Source organism: Procambarus clarkii, chromosome 75 (genome assembly GCF_040958095.1).
Source record: "Procambarus clarkii isolate CNS0578487 chromosome 75, FALCON_Pclarkii_2.0, whole genome shotgun sequence".
In the NCBI taxonomy this organism is placed as follows: Eukaryota; Metazoa; Arthropoda; class Malacostraca; order Decapoda; family Cambaridae; genus Procambarus; species Procambarus clarkii.
Window position 1 is genome coordinate 20,170,314 of NC_091224.1, and position 17,500 is coordinate 20,187,813.

General features: G+C 41.0%; 1 protein-coding gene and 1 long non-coding RNA gene across 4 annotated transcripts in view; one reads left to right on the forward strand and one right to left on the reverse strand.

Annotated features, from left to right (window-relative positions):
• LOC138356884 (uncharacterized) overlaps positions 1–17,500 on the reverse strand; it is a 229,451-nt gene that overhangs the window by 159,628 nt on the left and 52,323 nt on the right. For 2 of the 3 annotated variants that reach the window (XR_011224673.1, XR_011224672.1), the window contains one exon: positions 2,002–2,109. The exons of the other annotated variant lie outside the window; for it this stretch is intronic. This is a non-coding gene — a long non-coding RNA (uncharacterized lncRNA). The remainder of the gene's footprint in view (positions 1–2,001; positions 2,110–17,500) is intronic. 3 annotated transcript variants of the gene reach the window in all.
• LOC123750322 (filamin A-interacting protein 1-like) lies at positions 1,842–8,479 on the forward strand. Its single transcript, XM_045732438.2, has 5 exons — positions 1,842–2,270; positions 4,649–4,900; positions 5,720–6,543; positions 7,688–7,819; positions 8,060–8,479. Exons 3-5 carry the CDS (start codon positions 5,992–5,994, stop codon positions 8,294–8,296), a joined length of 921 nt encoding a protein of 306 aa, XP_045588394.2. The 5' UTR covers positions 1,842–2,270; positions 4,649–4,900; positions 5,720–5,991; the 3' UTR covers positions 8,297–8,479.

Consider the following 17,500-nt stretch of genomic DNA (forward strand, 5'->3'; position numbering starts at 1 on the left):
AAAAGCGATCCGCTTCTGGCTAAGCGGACCTTTTCATAAACTGTCTTTAACCGGAGTTAATAGTGCGTTACATGAGCGTTACATGATTGTTAACCAGGTTGATATAAAGCGTGGGTTTAACAACCGATCCTTTGAATTGGCAGGTCGAGGGAGGTTTAAACAACTCGTTCTCTCAGCTAACAGGTCGTGTTTTGTACGTTTGGGGTAAACAAAGCTGCATATGCAGCTTACTATTAAAAGTTACGGCTCATATCCCCGTTTTCTATGCATCGGACTCGTTAGGTTTGGTGGGTGGTATGGGTTAATGCGTACGTTTCTGGGTAGGTTAGGAGGTCGGGTTTTTGACGGAGTGGCCAATGAAGAGCAAATGTCCTGATATAAGGACATATATCATATATCAAGAGCCCCCCCTATAGATCAAATACTGATTCCCCTCAGCATGCAACCCCAAAACAGTTGCCTATAGTGGCTCTAGGATTTCTGTTTACTTACCGTTAGGTGAACAGCTGCATCAGGTGAAAGGAAACGTGCCCAACCGTTTCTGTACCAACTGGGAATCAAACCCCGGGGATCTACGTTTTTATCTTGATCTTATCTTGAGATGATTTCGGGGCTTTAGTGTCCCCGCGGCCCGGTCCTCGACCAGGCCTCCACCCCCAAGAAGCAGCCCGTGACAGCTGACTAACACCTTGGTACCTATTTTACTGCTAGGTAACAGGGGCATAGGGTGAAAGAAACTTTGCCCATTGTTTCTCGCCGGCGCCTGGGATCGAACCCTGGACCACAGGATCACAAGTCCAGCGTGCTGTCCGCTCGGCCGACCGGTTCGGCCGAGCGAACCGGCCGAATGATAGTAATATTTTCTGGATAATTTATATTTTTTTTTCGCGAATATGTCTTTTTCTTGAGATTCCTCTTTGTTTTTTTGTATATTACTTTATCCAGTCATTCCTCCGTTGCCTGGGTCTCGAACCCAGACCAGACGTTCGCGAGGTGGGTGTGTTACCACTGCGCCATTGTTCAGCTTTCAATTTTGTTGTCTTAAAAATTCAGAGTTCTTAAATACTATTTTCTAGTCTTGAAAAGTAGTGTGCCTTTCAAACACTGATTCATAGCATCAACACTGATTCATAGCATCAACACTGATTCATAGCATCAACACTGATTCATAGCATCAACACTGATTCATAGCATGAATACTGATTCATAGCATCAACACTGATTTTCCTAAATAAAACTGTCTAGTTGATATCAGGTGAAACAAACCAATAAAATCCTCGAAAGGCGATTTTATTGGGTAATTCTAGATTTAGAAATCCTGTTTTTTCTAGAAAATTCTACATTGTATTAATACACAATAAGATCACAATAGCGTGATGTATCAATGAGAATATTAATACACTATATTGTATTAAATCTCACAAACTTTAAAAAATACACATTTTGAGATGCGATTAGTTTATTGAATTGGCGCTGAGATATTGAATTTAGTTTGTATAAATAATGAGGTATTTCGCGTTCTGTGTGACAGGTAGACTGATTTCTGCCAGAGTGGCTCATTCTCTCCCTCTCTCTCTCTCTCTCTCATTTGGGTTATTCTTCCCGTCATTCTTGTTCATTCTCGTCTCTCTCTTCTCTCCCTCATTCCTCCCTCTGTAACACCTCCGTCAACCCCCCCACCACTCCCCCTCACCCCCCCCCACTCCCCCTCATCCCCCCCCCACCCTCACACCCCAGTCAACCCCCCCCCCCCACCCCCCACCCCCCCACCCACCCCAACCCACAACAGTTGCTTGGACACGAATGCTCCCCGTCCACTAACACGACCAACGGACTTATTTCCCTTCAAATACTTTACCAAACACCATATTCCAAGGCCGCCGAGAGTACTGTGATACTGTGAATCGCTAAAGTGTATTTTAGAACAGTGATTCTTAATACAAGTTGCCCCGTAATGAATGATTATCTTAAGATAACTGAAGTGTTTTATATATTACTAACCGGCACCTTAGCGCCAAGGCTATCAGATACGGCGTCTCTCTCTCACACCCGGCTGCACTGGACGTGTTCGTTGCTCTCTGTTCTGTATCTTGTGGTGTGGTTACAGTGCTGTAATACAGAGTGATAGGTATTATATACATATGTCTGTGAGATCATACTGTCGAATTTTGGGCTAACTGGATATTTTTGTGACAATTTGTTTACGAAAATTATATATATATATACAAGTTGGACCAGAGCTGTAGTTCAAGGCCAGGATGTGCAATTAGGTGAGTACAGTAGAGTGAATTTTGTTAGGGTTTGTGGTAAAATTTCTTTGTTGTTGAAATTAGAGGAGTTATTGATTTGTTAGTGTGTGTGTGTGTGTGTGTGTGTGTGTGTGTGTGTGTGTGTGTGTGTGTGTGTGTGTGTGTGTGTGTGTGTGTGTGTGTGTGTGTGTGTGTGTGTGTGTGTGTCATCAAGGCCACCTCAACATACTCAATAACATTGTTGCAACCACCGCTAGTACTCTACTAGTACTAGTACACTAGCACCACTAGTAATAGTAATAATAGTAGCACCACTAGTCTAGTATAGCTTACACCACTAGAACAACCAGCACTGCTAGTACCACTAGCAGAACTATAATGACTAACTCTTAATATCACCACTACTAAGTACAGCTAGTGTCACAGTCACCACTGGTAACTAGTATACCACTAGCACAGCTTAGCACCATCCCCCAAGACCACCACTACCACCATCTCTACCCGCAACACCACCACCCCCACCACCCTCACCCACCACCCACAGAACTTTCAACAAACCCACAAAAGCCAAGACATTAACTTATTAGTCAGTAGTAAAGAAAAACAATCCTCAGGAACAATGGGGTGGTGGTCTCCATTGACAAGCCGTCGGCTTCCTGTCCCAGCCGAGGCCACTGGAGATTGGTGCCCTCGGGAAAATTCCATATATCAGTGCTGTATATCCCAGCAACAGGCCAATCAACAGGTGGACACACACACACCAGTTTGATACTTAAAGAGGCGGGAGCCCAAGAGCCGGAGCTCAACTCCCGAGCAAGCACACCCAGGTGAGCGTTGGCTGAGTAGATTGCGTAGCGACTTGCTTTAACTAAACGAACTTTGGGGGGGTTCGACAAGCTCCGAGCCAAGCCATTACGTGCCTCGAACCATTTCCGCTACTGCTCACAGGAGAACCCTAATGAGCATAATTAACCAACTTAAAAAAGAGTTTAGGCTTATTAACCAATCACGAGGCGATTTTGTTTTTGTTTTCGTTCAATCGGAAATACGCAGACCAACGCGGATGAAAACAGAAAATTAGGCAATTCCCATATATCACCTGTTAAGAAAAAAAACCGAATCGATATAACACATTTTATCTACATGTAAAAACAAGCTCTCTCGTCCCTGGTCATTTCCCCCATCAATGGAGTCATCAATGGGTAATTGGATTGATGGCTTGGTCAGTCCGGCACAGGTCTTAATTATTGCCCCAAGGTACACTTTGAGGAGCTGGCAGGAATCCCACACACACACACACACACACACACACACACAGAGGCAGTGATGTGGTGGACGCTGACTCCATACACAGTTTCAAATGCAGATATGATAGAGCCCAGTAGGCTCAGGAACTTGTACATCAGTTCATTGACGGTTGAGAGACGGAACCAAAGAGCCAGAGCTCAACCTCCGCAAGCACAACTAGGTGAGTACACACACACACACACTGATAGAACTGGATTTCACCACACTTGCAAAAAGAAGGATTTAAGACAGACATGATCACAACATACAAGATTCTTACTGGAATTGACCAAGTACATATAAACAATACTCAAAATGAGGAACAGTAGAACAAGAGGAAATAATTGTAAACTTGTCACAGATATGTCAGAAGGAACTTATTATGAATTAGGAATTTAATATATTATTATTGGTATTATTAAAGACTAGGAACTTATTATGTTATTATTAAATATTAAGAATACATTGTTATTATGATATTATTAAATATTAGGAATATATTATGTTATTATGATATTATTCAATATTAGGAATTAATTATGTTTAAGAGGTTATAAAATAGTGGAATGAATTAGATAAGGAAATCAAAGCCAATTCAACGCACAGTTTTCGATGCAAATATGATCAGATGAGCGAAAAAAAAACACTGTATTGAACTCCTGACGGACGGAAACTGGGCTTAACAACAGATGTTGGACTCTACATGCACACGTATGTAAGTACACACACATACACACACACACACAGGTCTCAGGAATCTGTACACCTGTTGATTGACGGTTGAGGGGCGGGACCAAAGAGCCAGAGCTCAACCCCCGCAAACACAACTAGGTGAGTACACACACACACACATATACACAGGGCAATGAAGTATCTTACAGATGTTTACCGAAGTAAATAATTATCAAAAGAAGGCGCTCAGTCGGGCAGACTATGTAGCGATGCTTACAGATCCGTCTTACAGAGGACATTTGTTAAATCGTTGTAAAACAACTGTTTTATCCACTCCAGATATTTACTCCTACTCCATGTGAACACCTTTCTGAATGCACAACAACTTGTGAGAAAACTTTGAGACACATATGTTAATTTTTCGTTTTCTTGTATTTCAGAAAGTGGATCCATTAAGTGGAAACACTGTGTTGCTTCTAGCAATCTGCGGCCTACCTTGCAGCCGTCAATATTCTGATTATTTCTAGTTGGCACTGATCACAGTCATTGATCAATTGATCACTGAGGGGGAATTGATCACAGTTTCCACCTAGCTAGACTCCACCTTCAGAGAGCCACAGGTGTCCTTGGCTTTACCTTTACCGAACAAGAACTCAATTCAACTCACTTCCATCACAATGGCAGATGTGAAGGTAAGTTAATAATAATAATAATAAGATTTGATATTAAAAATTTACATAGGATTTGATGACAGTAATTAATGTATTTATATTGTTCGTAAAGTGACTAATCACTTGCAACATTTCATTCAATGTGTGGATCTATGTTGATTGCATTTACAGGTAATAGATAAGGCTAAGAGGCAGTTAAGTGCCAACTGGGTCTGGGTACATGAGCCAAAGTGCCACATGGGGGGGGGGGGGGGGTAGGTCCAATAAACTACCCCAATAGAGCCTATTTTAAAATATAAATATTAAAAAAATTACTTTTGGCAGGTCATTTCACATTAAAGGACCCTATTTTTTTTGTATGGCATTTTTGCTTAGATTCAGTCGTGTTCTTGCAATATTAAATATGTATTTGCTTATTTTTGCTGTGTTTATGTATTCTGTTGCAGGCCTCTAAGGTGTGTTTGTCGGGATTAATACCTTAACTTACCTTACTTTAACCTATTTAAGTTTGTCAGAATTATTAGTATTAATAGGTTAATTATTAGTATTTTTATTTTTTAGCATTAATAAAAATATTATTATTAGTATTATTAGATTATTAGTATAGTATTAATAGGTAAATACTTTAACATATTTTAGTTTGTTTTTAAATACTATTTAAATATTATTAAATATATATATTTAATATATATAAATATATATATATAAATTTAATATGTACATAAATATATATTAAATCATATAAATATTAAACACTATCACATAACTTATTTTGCTGCTCATTATTTAATATGTTGGTCAACTGCAAAGTCTCATGATATAATTTGTTTTCCTTTGCAGGTTGATCCGAGAGATTGCACAGTCTGCTTCAAGAGATATGATGACGATGGACACCGTCCGCGGGTGTTGACCAGCTGTGGTCATTCCTTCTGCTCAACCTGCATCACCGAAATGATCAAAGACAACAAACTCCAATGTCCAAATTGCCGTGCATCATGTGACGTGTCAACCGTTGATCAATTGCCAGTCAACTTTGCTCTGCTTGACATTGTGTTGGGTGATTTTCTTCACCCGAAGACTCGTCATCATCGGTTAGTGATACACAAGAGAAAATGTCTCCCAAAGTTAATGGTGGGCTTTGTGAAGATCATTGTCAGTACAAGTTGTTCCGCTGTACAACCTGTGACTTGTTTATCTGTCACCTGTGCACCATTACTGAGCACCCAAGTGCCTCCTGCAGCATTGTCTCCATTAAGCAAGCTATAGAGGAAATGAAAGCTGATGAGTTAAGTGTTGCTAATTCCGAGCTCACCAGCTGTGAAGAAGTGACACAGCATTTGGAAATCTACGAAGAACATTTGGATAAGCAACTCAAGAGTCATGAAGACCAAATAAGAAGGTTGAAAGCAAGTGTTGAACGCCACAATGATCTTATTAAGAAATTAGGAGAAGAGCGTTCTAGGGTGCAGGAAGCTCTAGAGGAGAGTAGCAAGATGCAGGACATGGTTAAGACCTCAGAGGATGATCTCTCTTCCATCACCAGCTTGCAGGAGGTTCAAGATGCAGTCATCCAGACCAAGAACTCTAACAAGACTGCCAAAACTTGGAGAATTCAGTGTGTCTCAGAGTTCCCTGATATAGAAACTCTCTCACTCTCACTCAAGGTCAGTATGTTATCCACAGTACTTATGACTTTTTATGGTCCTCGGGTGATAGTTTTCTATCTAGAACCACCTCTAGATCTCTTTCTTTATCATAATTCTTTAAAGATTTCTCATGTAATTTGTAGGTTGTGTGTTGTCTTATGTTTTCCTATTCCGCATTGCATAACATGGCATTTATTCACATTAAATCCCATTTGCCAAGTGGTACTCCATACTTATTTTGTCCAGGTCTTCTTGAAGATCATGACCATCTTCTAAGTTTATTATCTTCCCTAGTATCTTAGCATCATCAGTAAACATGTTCATTATAATTATGTATAACACGATTTTTTCCAATATTTTGACTATTACACTTGTCAATGATACAGGTCTATAATTGAGGGGGTCTTCCCTGCTGCCACTTTTGTAGAATGTTAGCCTTTTTCCACACATCTGCTACGACTCCTGTACACAGGGATGCCTGAAAAATCAGTTCAAGTGGAATGCTGAGCTCAGATGCACATTCTTTCAGAATCCATGGTGAAACTTCATCTGGGCCAATTGCTTTGTTCTTACTTAACTCCTTGAGCATTTTTTCCACTTTTTTCTAGACACCTCTATGTGCTCCATGTTGTTCTCTGGAATTCTTATTGTGTCTGGTTCTCTGAAGATTTAATTGTACACAAACACACTTTGGAACAGTTTGATTAGTTTTTCACACATTTCCTTTTCATTTTCTGTGAATCTGTTTCCCATTTTCAACCTCTGAATATTATCCTTTACCTGCAATTTGTTTTTGACGAATTCATAGAATAGGCCTGGTTCTGTCTCACATTTGTTCGCTGTGTGTTTCTCAAAGTTTATTACCACCTCTCTCCTCACTGCCGTGTAGTTGTTTAGTTGTTTTTCGCGTCTTTGTATCGCTGGTATGTTTAGGGATTTGGCCTCTTCCTATATTGATTCCATTTTCGTGTCTTTTGGTCTCTGGCCCTCTCGCAATCCTGTTTCATAGTTTTGCATCTCTGCTTTGGTATAAATTTGTTTGTGTCTTTATCATATATTTCACAAAATTTAACATGCATCTCAACATACATATCAACATACATCAACAAACATATCAACATACATCTTAATATTTCATATATGTTTTACACTTTTTAAACAGCTGCAGGAAGCGACAGGTGTTGCCTTGAAGGCCTTGAAACAGATGGACTCAGGAACCACCACTGCTAAAGCAGTCGCCACCACTGATTTACTTTCAATTGTTGAAAAGATTGATAAACTTAAACAAGAAATGGTAAAGTAATTCCTATTATTGATTTTGTAATTTCCTGTATCTTGATGGAAATATTGCACTAGGCTCAGTTGCTGTCAAATACATTAGAATTATTTTGTAACACGGATATTTCATGTTCTTATTCACAAAATTATGATATAAATATTATCACATTTTGAAACCCTGAGCTAGTATCTGTGTATTTCATGTATTGAAATTGTAGTGTGTTATAATGATTAATATCGGTTCTTCTGTTGGCAGAAAAAAACACTCAAGAGCTCTAGCAAGAATGATATAGTTCCTGCTAATACCTCTGATAGAGCCTTACAATCAAAATTGAGCACTACTGTTAAAAAGTCAACGGACCCTCAATCATCGTCAAATTACACTAAGCCATCGCAAGCTTTTTATGAACAAACACCTAGATCATTTCCGAGCTACAAAAACCAAGACCCAAATTGTTTGGTTAGTCAGGTAATCAGATATAACCCGACCTAACGACCAACTATAATCAAGCTACCACAGAAACCATGGCCAATGCTGGAATTGAGAAAAGTAGGGGGTTTTACTTATGACAAGTCTAATTTTAATTTAAGCACAGAATTAATATAAATATATATATATATATATATATATATATATATATATATATATATATATATATATATATATATATATATAATATATATATATATATATATATATATATATATATATATATATATATATATATATATATATATATATATATATATAATATATATATATATATATATACATATATATATATATAATATATATATATATATATATATATATATATATATATATATATATATATATATATATATATATATAATATATATATATATATATATATATATATATATATATATATATATATATATATATATATATATATATAATATATATATATATATATATATATATATATATATATATAATATATATATATATATATATATATATATAATATATATATATAATATATATATATATATATATATATATATATATATATATATATATTATATATATATATATATATATATATATATATATATATATATATATATATATATATTATTAAATATGACCGAAAAAGTAAGATTAATAATTCTAACACGAATTTTCTCAATCTTTCGTACATTTCTTTTCACTGTTGGAGGTAAATCAAAAATCAATTCTCCAAAATTCATTTTTATTTCTAGTCTGACGCGACACGAGCGCGTTTCGTAAAACTTATTACATTTTCAAAGACTTTAGTTCACAAATACACAACTGAATAGAACTTACGCATCTCCGATTTTATATCTACATTTGAGTGAGGTGGAAGGGGTGATGTGGCATTAACACAAGACAGAACAAGATGTGGTATTAATAGGGTATTAATTTCATCAACACAAGACAGAACAAGAGTATTAATAGGGTATTAATTTCATCAACACAAGACAGAACACGAAACAATGGATATTGAATAGAAGTGTTTGTAGAAAGCCTATTGGTCCATATTTCTTGATGCTTCTATATTGGAGCGGAGTCTTGAGGTGGGTAGAATATAGTTGTGCAATAATTGGCTGTTGATTGCTGGTGTTGACTTCTTGATGTGTAGTGCCTCGCAAACGTCAAGCCGCCTGCTATCGCTGTATCTATCGATGATTTCTGTGTTGTTTACTAGGATTTCTCTGGCGATGGTTTGGTTGTGGGAAGAGATTATATGTTCCTTAATGGAGCCCTGTTGCTTATGCATCGTTAAACGCCTAGAAAGAGATGTTGTCTTGCCAATATACTGGGTTTTTTGGAGCTTACAGTCCCCAAGAGGGCATTTGAAGGCATAGACGAGAGCACGTGCTCTCAGCCACAGCTCAGAATGGAAGCAAGTCGACGAAGAACTCTGTAGGGTAAGGCAGGTCCTAGTCAATAACGGCTTCTCCAATGGTTTCGTCGAAGACATCATAAGAAGGAAAGTGAAAAGCCATGCAACCTCTGAAGAGACAACTAACACAACACCTATACCCCCTATTAGACTATTTTACAGGAACTTCTTTTCCACAGCTCATAAAACGGAGGAAAGGGTCCTGAAAGATATTGTTAATAGAAACGTTATCCCTACAGACAAAAATCAGAGGATACAACTGACGATTTACTATAAAACCAGAAAAACGGCCAGCCTACTCATGAGAAACTCTCCAGACACAAAACAGAACGCTTTAAAAGAGACTAACGTCGTCTATGCCTTCAAATGCCCTCTTGGGGACTGTAAGCTCCAAAAAACCCAGTATATAGGCAAGACAACAACATCTCTTTCTAGGCGTTTAACGATGCATAAGCAACAGGGCTCCATTAAGGAACATATAATCTCTTCCCACAACCAAACCATCGCCAGAGAAATCCTAGTAAACAACACAGAAATCATCGATAGATACAGCGATAGCAGGCGGCTTGACGTTTGCGAGGCACTACACATCAAGAAGTCAACACCAGCAATCAACAGCCAATTATTGCACAACTATATTCTACCCACCTCAAGACTCCGCTCCAATATAGAAGCATCAAGAAATATGGACCAATAGGCTTTCTACAAACACTTCTATTCAATATCCATTGTTTCGTGTTCTGTCTTGTGTTGATGAAATTAATACCCTATTAATACTCTTGTTCTGTCTTGTGTTGATGAAATTAATACCCTATTAATACTCTTGCTCTGTCTTGTGTTGATGAAATTAATACCCTATTAATGCCACATCTTGTTCTGTCTTGTGTTAATGCCACATCACCCCTTCCACCTCACTCAAATGTAGATATAAAATCGGAGATGCGTAAGTTCTATTCAGTTGTGTATTTGTGAACTAAAGTCTTTGAAAATGTAATAAGTTTTACGAAACGCGCTCGTGTCGCGTCAGACTAGAAATAAAAATGAATTTTGGAGAATTGATTTTTGATTTACCTCCAACAGTGAAAAGAAATGTACGAAAGATTGAGAAAATTCGTGTTAGAATTATTAATCTTACTTTTTCGGTCATATTTAATAATATATATATATATATATATATATATATATATATATATATATATATATATATATATATATATATATATATATATATATATAGTTATTAATAAAGAATATTGAATATTCTTAGCATATAGCTGATAAGCCATTTTGCCAGATTTATTTTGCAGGGTTTTACCCATTGAATTATTATGGGAAGTATAGCATTTACTTTATCAATAAAATATGATAACCTCTTCTACTGTATATTTTACTGTTAAATAAATATTCTCCTAATATTTGTTTCGATATCTTTAAAGAGCAGACAGATGGTCCTCTGAACTATAATTAGACCAAAACACTTCCTTACCTTGGCTTTCGCAATGTTTAAAGTTGTTAAACGTGTAACAAATGTATGTAAATTTTCATTGATATAGTTTAAAACATTTGCATAAAACCTCAACTCTATTCTTGAACTAATACAATGTTGAATGATACATCGATAAGGTAATGCAGAGATAACACAACATTGCATTCATGGAACACGTAGCAAGACTCCCTACTGCAACTAGATCTCGGCCAATCCTTGTAGACTATGCAGGGCTACTGAAAGGAGTCGAGTTCAACCCATCTTCTAGAACACGGAGAGCTTCCTACACAAGGCTGTTCAACCTATATGCTGACTTCTTGCCCTCTGGATAAACACGCAAGAGGCTAGTTTGTAGACTGCCTTACTGAGAGATCCAGCATCTGCGCCTGTATAGTCATACTGGCTTAGTGCTTCCTTCAGATGAATCTCTTTCATCACCTGTGTATCCTGGAAGATGCCGCTTATCAGAATAACACCTGCAGCTACTTGTGGTCCAGTAACCTTAGCCAGATGCAGATGTCACTTGACTTATATAGCACATCCGAAGCCTTGTGGGTTTTTGCCTAAATGACTGTTCTCGCGTGCTGTGTTCACTACCAATCTAGCAACACGACAAATTTTTGCAGACAGATTGCACAGTCGTTAGCGACCGATGCCCCTCTCACAGTGATCATTGATCGTGGATGTCCAACAGTTGGGGGGGGTTTTACTGCTGGATATGATATGGTTTTTTGGAAGGAGTAAGGGGGAGAAGTAGCAGCACCAGCGCCATTTCCTATAGCCCAAAATATCGATAATCGTATCAGGCCCACGACACTCTTAAGCACTCTGTATCATCCTATATCCACTCCAGTCGTAACAACACCTACCATCCTCCTCCCCCCACCCCCACACACACCTCATATGTGGGTGTAATGGCTTATACATTTTCACCACTCGTATCCTAGGCCGGGATTCATTCATCTTTAGCGAAATCTGTGCATCTTATCTTTATCCTGGCGGCTTTGTTCACGTTTTATTAAGCAGTTTAGGAGGTTCGTAACTCTACAACTCACGGTTAGTATTGTTATGAATAATCTCCTAGTGCTTCGGAGCTCATCAGCTGTTTAATCAATTCATACAAAGACACAATGATTAGGGGCAGATGTTAAGGGATCTAGAAACCCTTACAACCTTACGGTTTTACCCTTTAAACACCTTTTAAAATCTTACAGTGAGGGTCTGAAACTCCTTAAAACCTACAGTGGGGTTTCTAGAAAACCTTAAACCCCCTTAATAGGAGTCTAGACCCCCCTTAATACCTTACAATAGGGGTCTGAAACCCTTTTACACCTTACAGTAGTTGCCTGGAACCCCCATTGAAACTATATTGTGGGGGAATCGGGAATCTCCTTTCAACATTAAAAGCGCCCCTACCTTAGAAGGAAAAAAAAAAAGCATCGATGAAAATCTTAGATAAAAGTACCCGGATCTCTCTTGTATATAACGAAGTCGTTTTCACAAGAACGAGAAGATATAACGAACCATCTCCCCCCCCCTTTCACACCCCCACAGAATGCCTCATCCATCTGAAGTAACGAAACATGGTTTCTTAAAGACTTCTGCTGGTATCGTTAGTACCTTGTTTGGTTTCGTTTGGATTGCTTGGTTTGACACACAAACATATATGCGCGTTTTCTATGCATCGGACTCGATAGGTGGGAGTGGGGGGGGGGGGTTGCTTGTGTTCACACGTTTCTGGTTAGGCTAAAAGGTTGCATTTTTGGTTGTAAATGAAGGGAGGGGGAAAGAGGAGACGAGAACAAAGCAGGAAAAAGCAGTAGGAGATAAAGGTGGACAGAGGACCAGAAAGAGAGAGAGAGGCGGAGGATAGATTAAAGGGCTGGAGAGAGAGAGAGGGGGAGGATAGATTAAAGGGCTGGAGAGAGAGAGAGGGGGAGGATAGATTAAAGGGCTGGAGAGAGAGAGAGGGGGAGGATAGATTAAAGGGCTGGAGAGAGAGGGGGAGGATAGATTAAAGGGCTGGAGAGAGGGGGGGAGGATAGATTAAAGGGCTGGAGAGAGAGAGAGGCGGAGGATAGATTAAAGGGCTGGAGAGAGAGAGAGGCGGAGGATAGATTAAAGGGCTGGAGAGAGAGAGAGAGAGGGGGAGGATAGATTAAAGGGCTGGAGAGAGAGAGAGGCGGAGGATAGATTAAAGGGCTGGAGAGAGAGAGAGGGGGAGGATAGATTAAAGGGCTGGAGAGAGAGAGAGGGGGAGGATACATTAAAGGGCTGGAGAGAGAGAGAGGCGGAGGATAGATTAAAGGGCTGGAGAGAGAGAGAGGGGGAGGATAGATTAAAGGGCTGGAGAGAGAGAGAGGGGGAGGATAGATTAAAGGGCTGGAGAGAGAGAGAGAGGGGGAGGATAGATTAAAGGGCTGGAGAGAGAGAGAGGCGGAGGATAGATTAAAGGGCTGGAGAGAGAGAGAGGCGGAGGATAGATTAAAGGGCTGGAGAGAGAGAGAGAGAGGGGGAGGATAGATTAAAGGGCTGGAGAGAGAGAGAGGCGGAGGATAGATTAAAGGGCTGGAGAGAGAGAGAGGGGGAGGATAGATTAAAGGGCTGGAGAGAGGGGGAGGATAGATTAAAGGGCTGGAGAGAGAGAGAGGCGGAGGATAGATTAAAGGGCTGGAGAGAGAGAGAGGGGGAGGATAGATTAAAGGGCTGGAGAGAGAGAGAGGGGGAGGATAGATTAAAGGGCTGGAGAGAGAGAGAGGGGGAGGATAGATTAAAGAGCTGGAGAGAGAGGGGGAGGATAGATTAAAGGGCTGGAGAGAGAGAGATGAGTGAAAATGGTGGATGAAAAGATGAAGAATAAGAGCAAGGGGTAATGGACGGGGGGTTAGGACAAAGTAAAGTGGATTGAAGTGGATAGGACAAAGTAGTTCCATCCACTTCAACTGGGAAGTGATTGAAGTGAATGGGACATTTTTAGTCTCCTATCTCTTGGTCAGATAAAATGAGCCAAGGGGCGAAAGCTCTTAAACCCTCTTAAGCTTACTAACAAAGAGTCAGAATTCTATTTCCTGTACCCTGGTCCAAGAGCGATGCCTGGGGCTTCATAGTACATTATCCCCTACAATGGTACTCTCCAAGGGGCACCTGTAGCACAGTAGTCTACGTCGCCGGCTCACAACCGAGGACTCTGAATTAAATTCCCGAACAAGTAGCAACCGCTAGGCAACTAGATACCAGGAAGGTCTGACCTTCCAGGGAGAGGTCGGTACTTGACCTAGACCCCAGGGGTCAGTAGGTCAACTGAGTTACATGAAACACTAGAGAAATATGACTTAAGATGCTCGATTACTTATGGTCATACGAGGCACTGAAGTCTCCTGCTGGAGTCTCTAGAATTAGGTTAGAATTATTAGAATTGAAGTCTCTAGAATTATTCCTAGAATTTCTAGGAATATGAGTTTAAGGTCTCTCAATTTCTAGAGGGTTATTAAGGCCACAACAACAGCATACTGACCAGCATGTATACATATGTATACACAGAAGCTGGATACATGTATACACAGCCTCTGTGAGGCTGTGTATAGGATAAATAGCATGATCTCGGCTGCCATCTTTCCAGAGGGGTGCCAGGGGATAAGAAAAGAAAGGACACAGAGACAGGGAGGAGGAGGAGTGGCACTCCTAATAAAGCGGAAATGGAAGTTTGATGAGCTGGAAAATCCGGGTACCAATAAGAGCACGAACTCCATACATGGAACTCTGACAGTGGATGGGAAGAAGATTGTAATCTTGATACTCTACGATCCCAGACAGGTAGGAGGGGAGGGAGGGGGGGATGAAACATAATGCCAACCACAACAGGTAACTACAACGCGGACTCCAGTGACTACAACTTACAACAATTCGAGGCGGTAAAATACCACTTGGAGTAGTGGTATCCCATTCACTTCAATCACTTCCCAGTTGAAATGGATGGAACTACTTTGTTCAATCCACTTTACTTTGTCCTGAAACCCCTGGGGGGCTGTAGGGGGGACTGGGGGGCGAGTTTTGGCTGTGGGGGTGTCTGGTGGCGAGTGGGGGCTGTGGGGGTGTCTGGGGGGGTGCTGGGGACATGCCTGGTAGGCGAATGGGGTCTGGGCATCTAGGGGGGGGTAGAAAGGGCATAATGGGTCTGAAAGTTAGGGAGGGTCTGAATGGCATAGGGGGGTTGAGAAGTAGAGTGAGTCTGAGAGTCAGATAGAGGTTGAGAGGTTGGGGGAGGGGGGAGATGGATATTGAGGGCAGAGGGCTGAGAGGAGAATGGAGCATGGGTGCTGGGGGTGGAAGAGAGGGTGTATTAGTTAGGGGGGAATCGAGGGCAGAAGAGGGGAAGAGGGAGATGGGGGAAGGTGTTAGGGGGTCACAAGGTGAGGGGGTTAAAAGTGGGCTGGAGGTGCATAGGAGGGGTGAGGGTTGGGTAGGGTTTGGGGGTGAGTGTAAGAAGGGTGCAGTGGAAGCTGGGATGGAGTAGATGGAAGTAAAGGCAATGGGGTAGAAGGGGCAGGGGAGTAGGAAGGGGTAGTAGAGGAGGGGGCATGGGAAGGTGGGTTTGGAGAGGGCATGGCTTGACCCACTGGGGTCGTTGACAGGTGTGGTGTAGCAGGGACAGGGGAGTTGTTGGGAAAGTGCAAATGTGGAAGGGGCAGGGGGGGTTTTGGGGGGATGAGACAGGGGGGAGGTATAGGAGGGCTGAGTTGGGGAGGATGCGACCTGGGAGGTGACCTGGGAGGTGACCTGAGAGGTGACCTGGGAGATGACCTGGGAGGTGACCTGAGAGGTGACCTGGGAGATGACCTGGGAGGAGAGGCTACCTGAGAGGCTAGGGGTACGGTGTCGTGCTTGCCATCTATTCTTGTGGACTATTTGCTCATCTTTCGCTTTGATTGCAATATCATTCTCATCATTTCTTTCTGACACTTGTCTTATGGTAAAGTTATGGAAATGGGATCAGGTGATAGGCGACCAAAGGGACAGTACACAATGAAGGGGAACTGCCTACCTGTAACGATTCGAGAAAGAGACCTGGGAGTGGATGTGACACCTAATCTAACTCCTGAGGCACATATAAATAGGATAACGTCCCATGTGTACTGTGTATCCAGCTTCGCTTATACGCAACATACACTCTCTCTGTATATGTATACTCTCGGTGCATATTATCCCTGTATGTTGTTATACAAGTCCCTGCTTTTAAACAAGTGAAAATGATGATATTAAACACTTGACTTATATCTAAAGACTGTAGTTTTATAAGCCTATAAATACATATAGGACAAGATACATGAACGATTGAGGTTACATGAAGGTTTAAGAATACATAATTCATTCGGTATGCATGTTGATGTATGATTGTAACAGGGGGGAGGGGGGTGCAACAAAAGTGGGGATGATACCGGAGGTGCTGAGAAATGTTCCTGATACACAAGTTACTGGGATTGTATTCAGGAATTAGATTACATCAAGCGACACTGACAGACACAGAAAGTGAGATAAAGACATAATGTGGCAATTGAAAGTGATGCTTTTAATTTAAGGGACAAGAGCTCCATGACAGCTAGTTAAGCATCAAATGCCAGATACAACTCTTATTGCAAAATGAAACATAATGCCAACCACAACAGGTAAATATAACACAGCCTCCAGTGACTACAACTTACAACAATACCAGCTGGTAAAATACAACTTGGAGTAGTAACTCTGAAACTACAACAACACAGCCACTACAGCAGGAACTACAACCCCCCCCCCCCTCCACTACACCGACTACACCCCACCTTTAACCTCAGGAGTCCCCAGTGCACAGGACCACCTTTAACCCCAGGAGTCCCCAGTGCACAGGACCGCCTTTCACCCCAGGAGTCCCCAGTGTACAGGACCACCTTTAACCCCAGGAGTCCCCAGTGCACAGGACCACCTTTAACCACAGAGTCCCCAGTGTACAGGACCACCTTTAACCCCAGGAGTCCCCAGTGTACAGGACCACCTTTCACCCCAGGAGTCCCCAGTGCACAGGACCACCTTTAACCACAGAGTCCCCAGTGTACAGGACCACCTTTAACCCCAGGAGTCCCCAGTGTACAGGACCACCTTTAACCACAGGAGTCCCCAGTGTACAGGACCACCTTTAACCCCAGGAGTCCCCAGTGTACAGGACCACCTTTAACCCCAGGAGTCCCCAGTGTACAGGACCACCTTTAACCACAGGAGTCCCCAGTGTACAGGACCACCTTTAACCCCAGGAGTCCCCAGTGTACAGGACCACCTTTAACCACAGGAG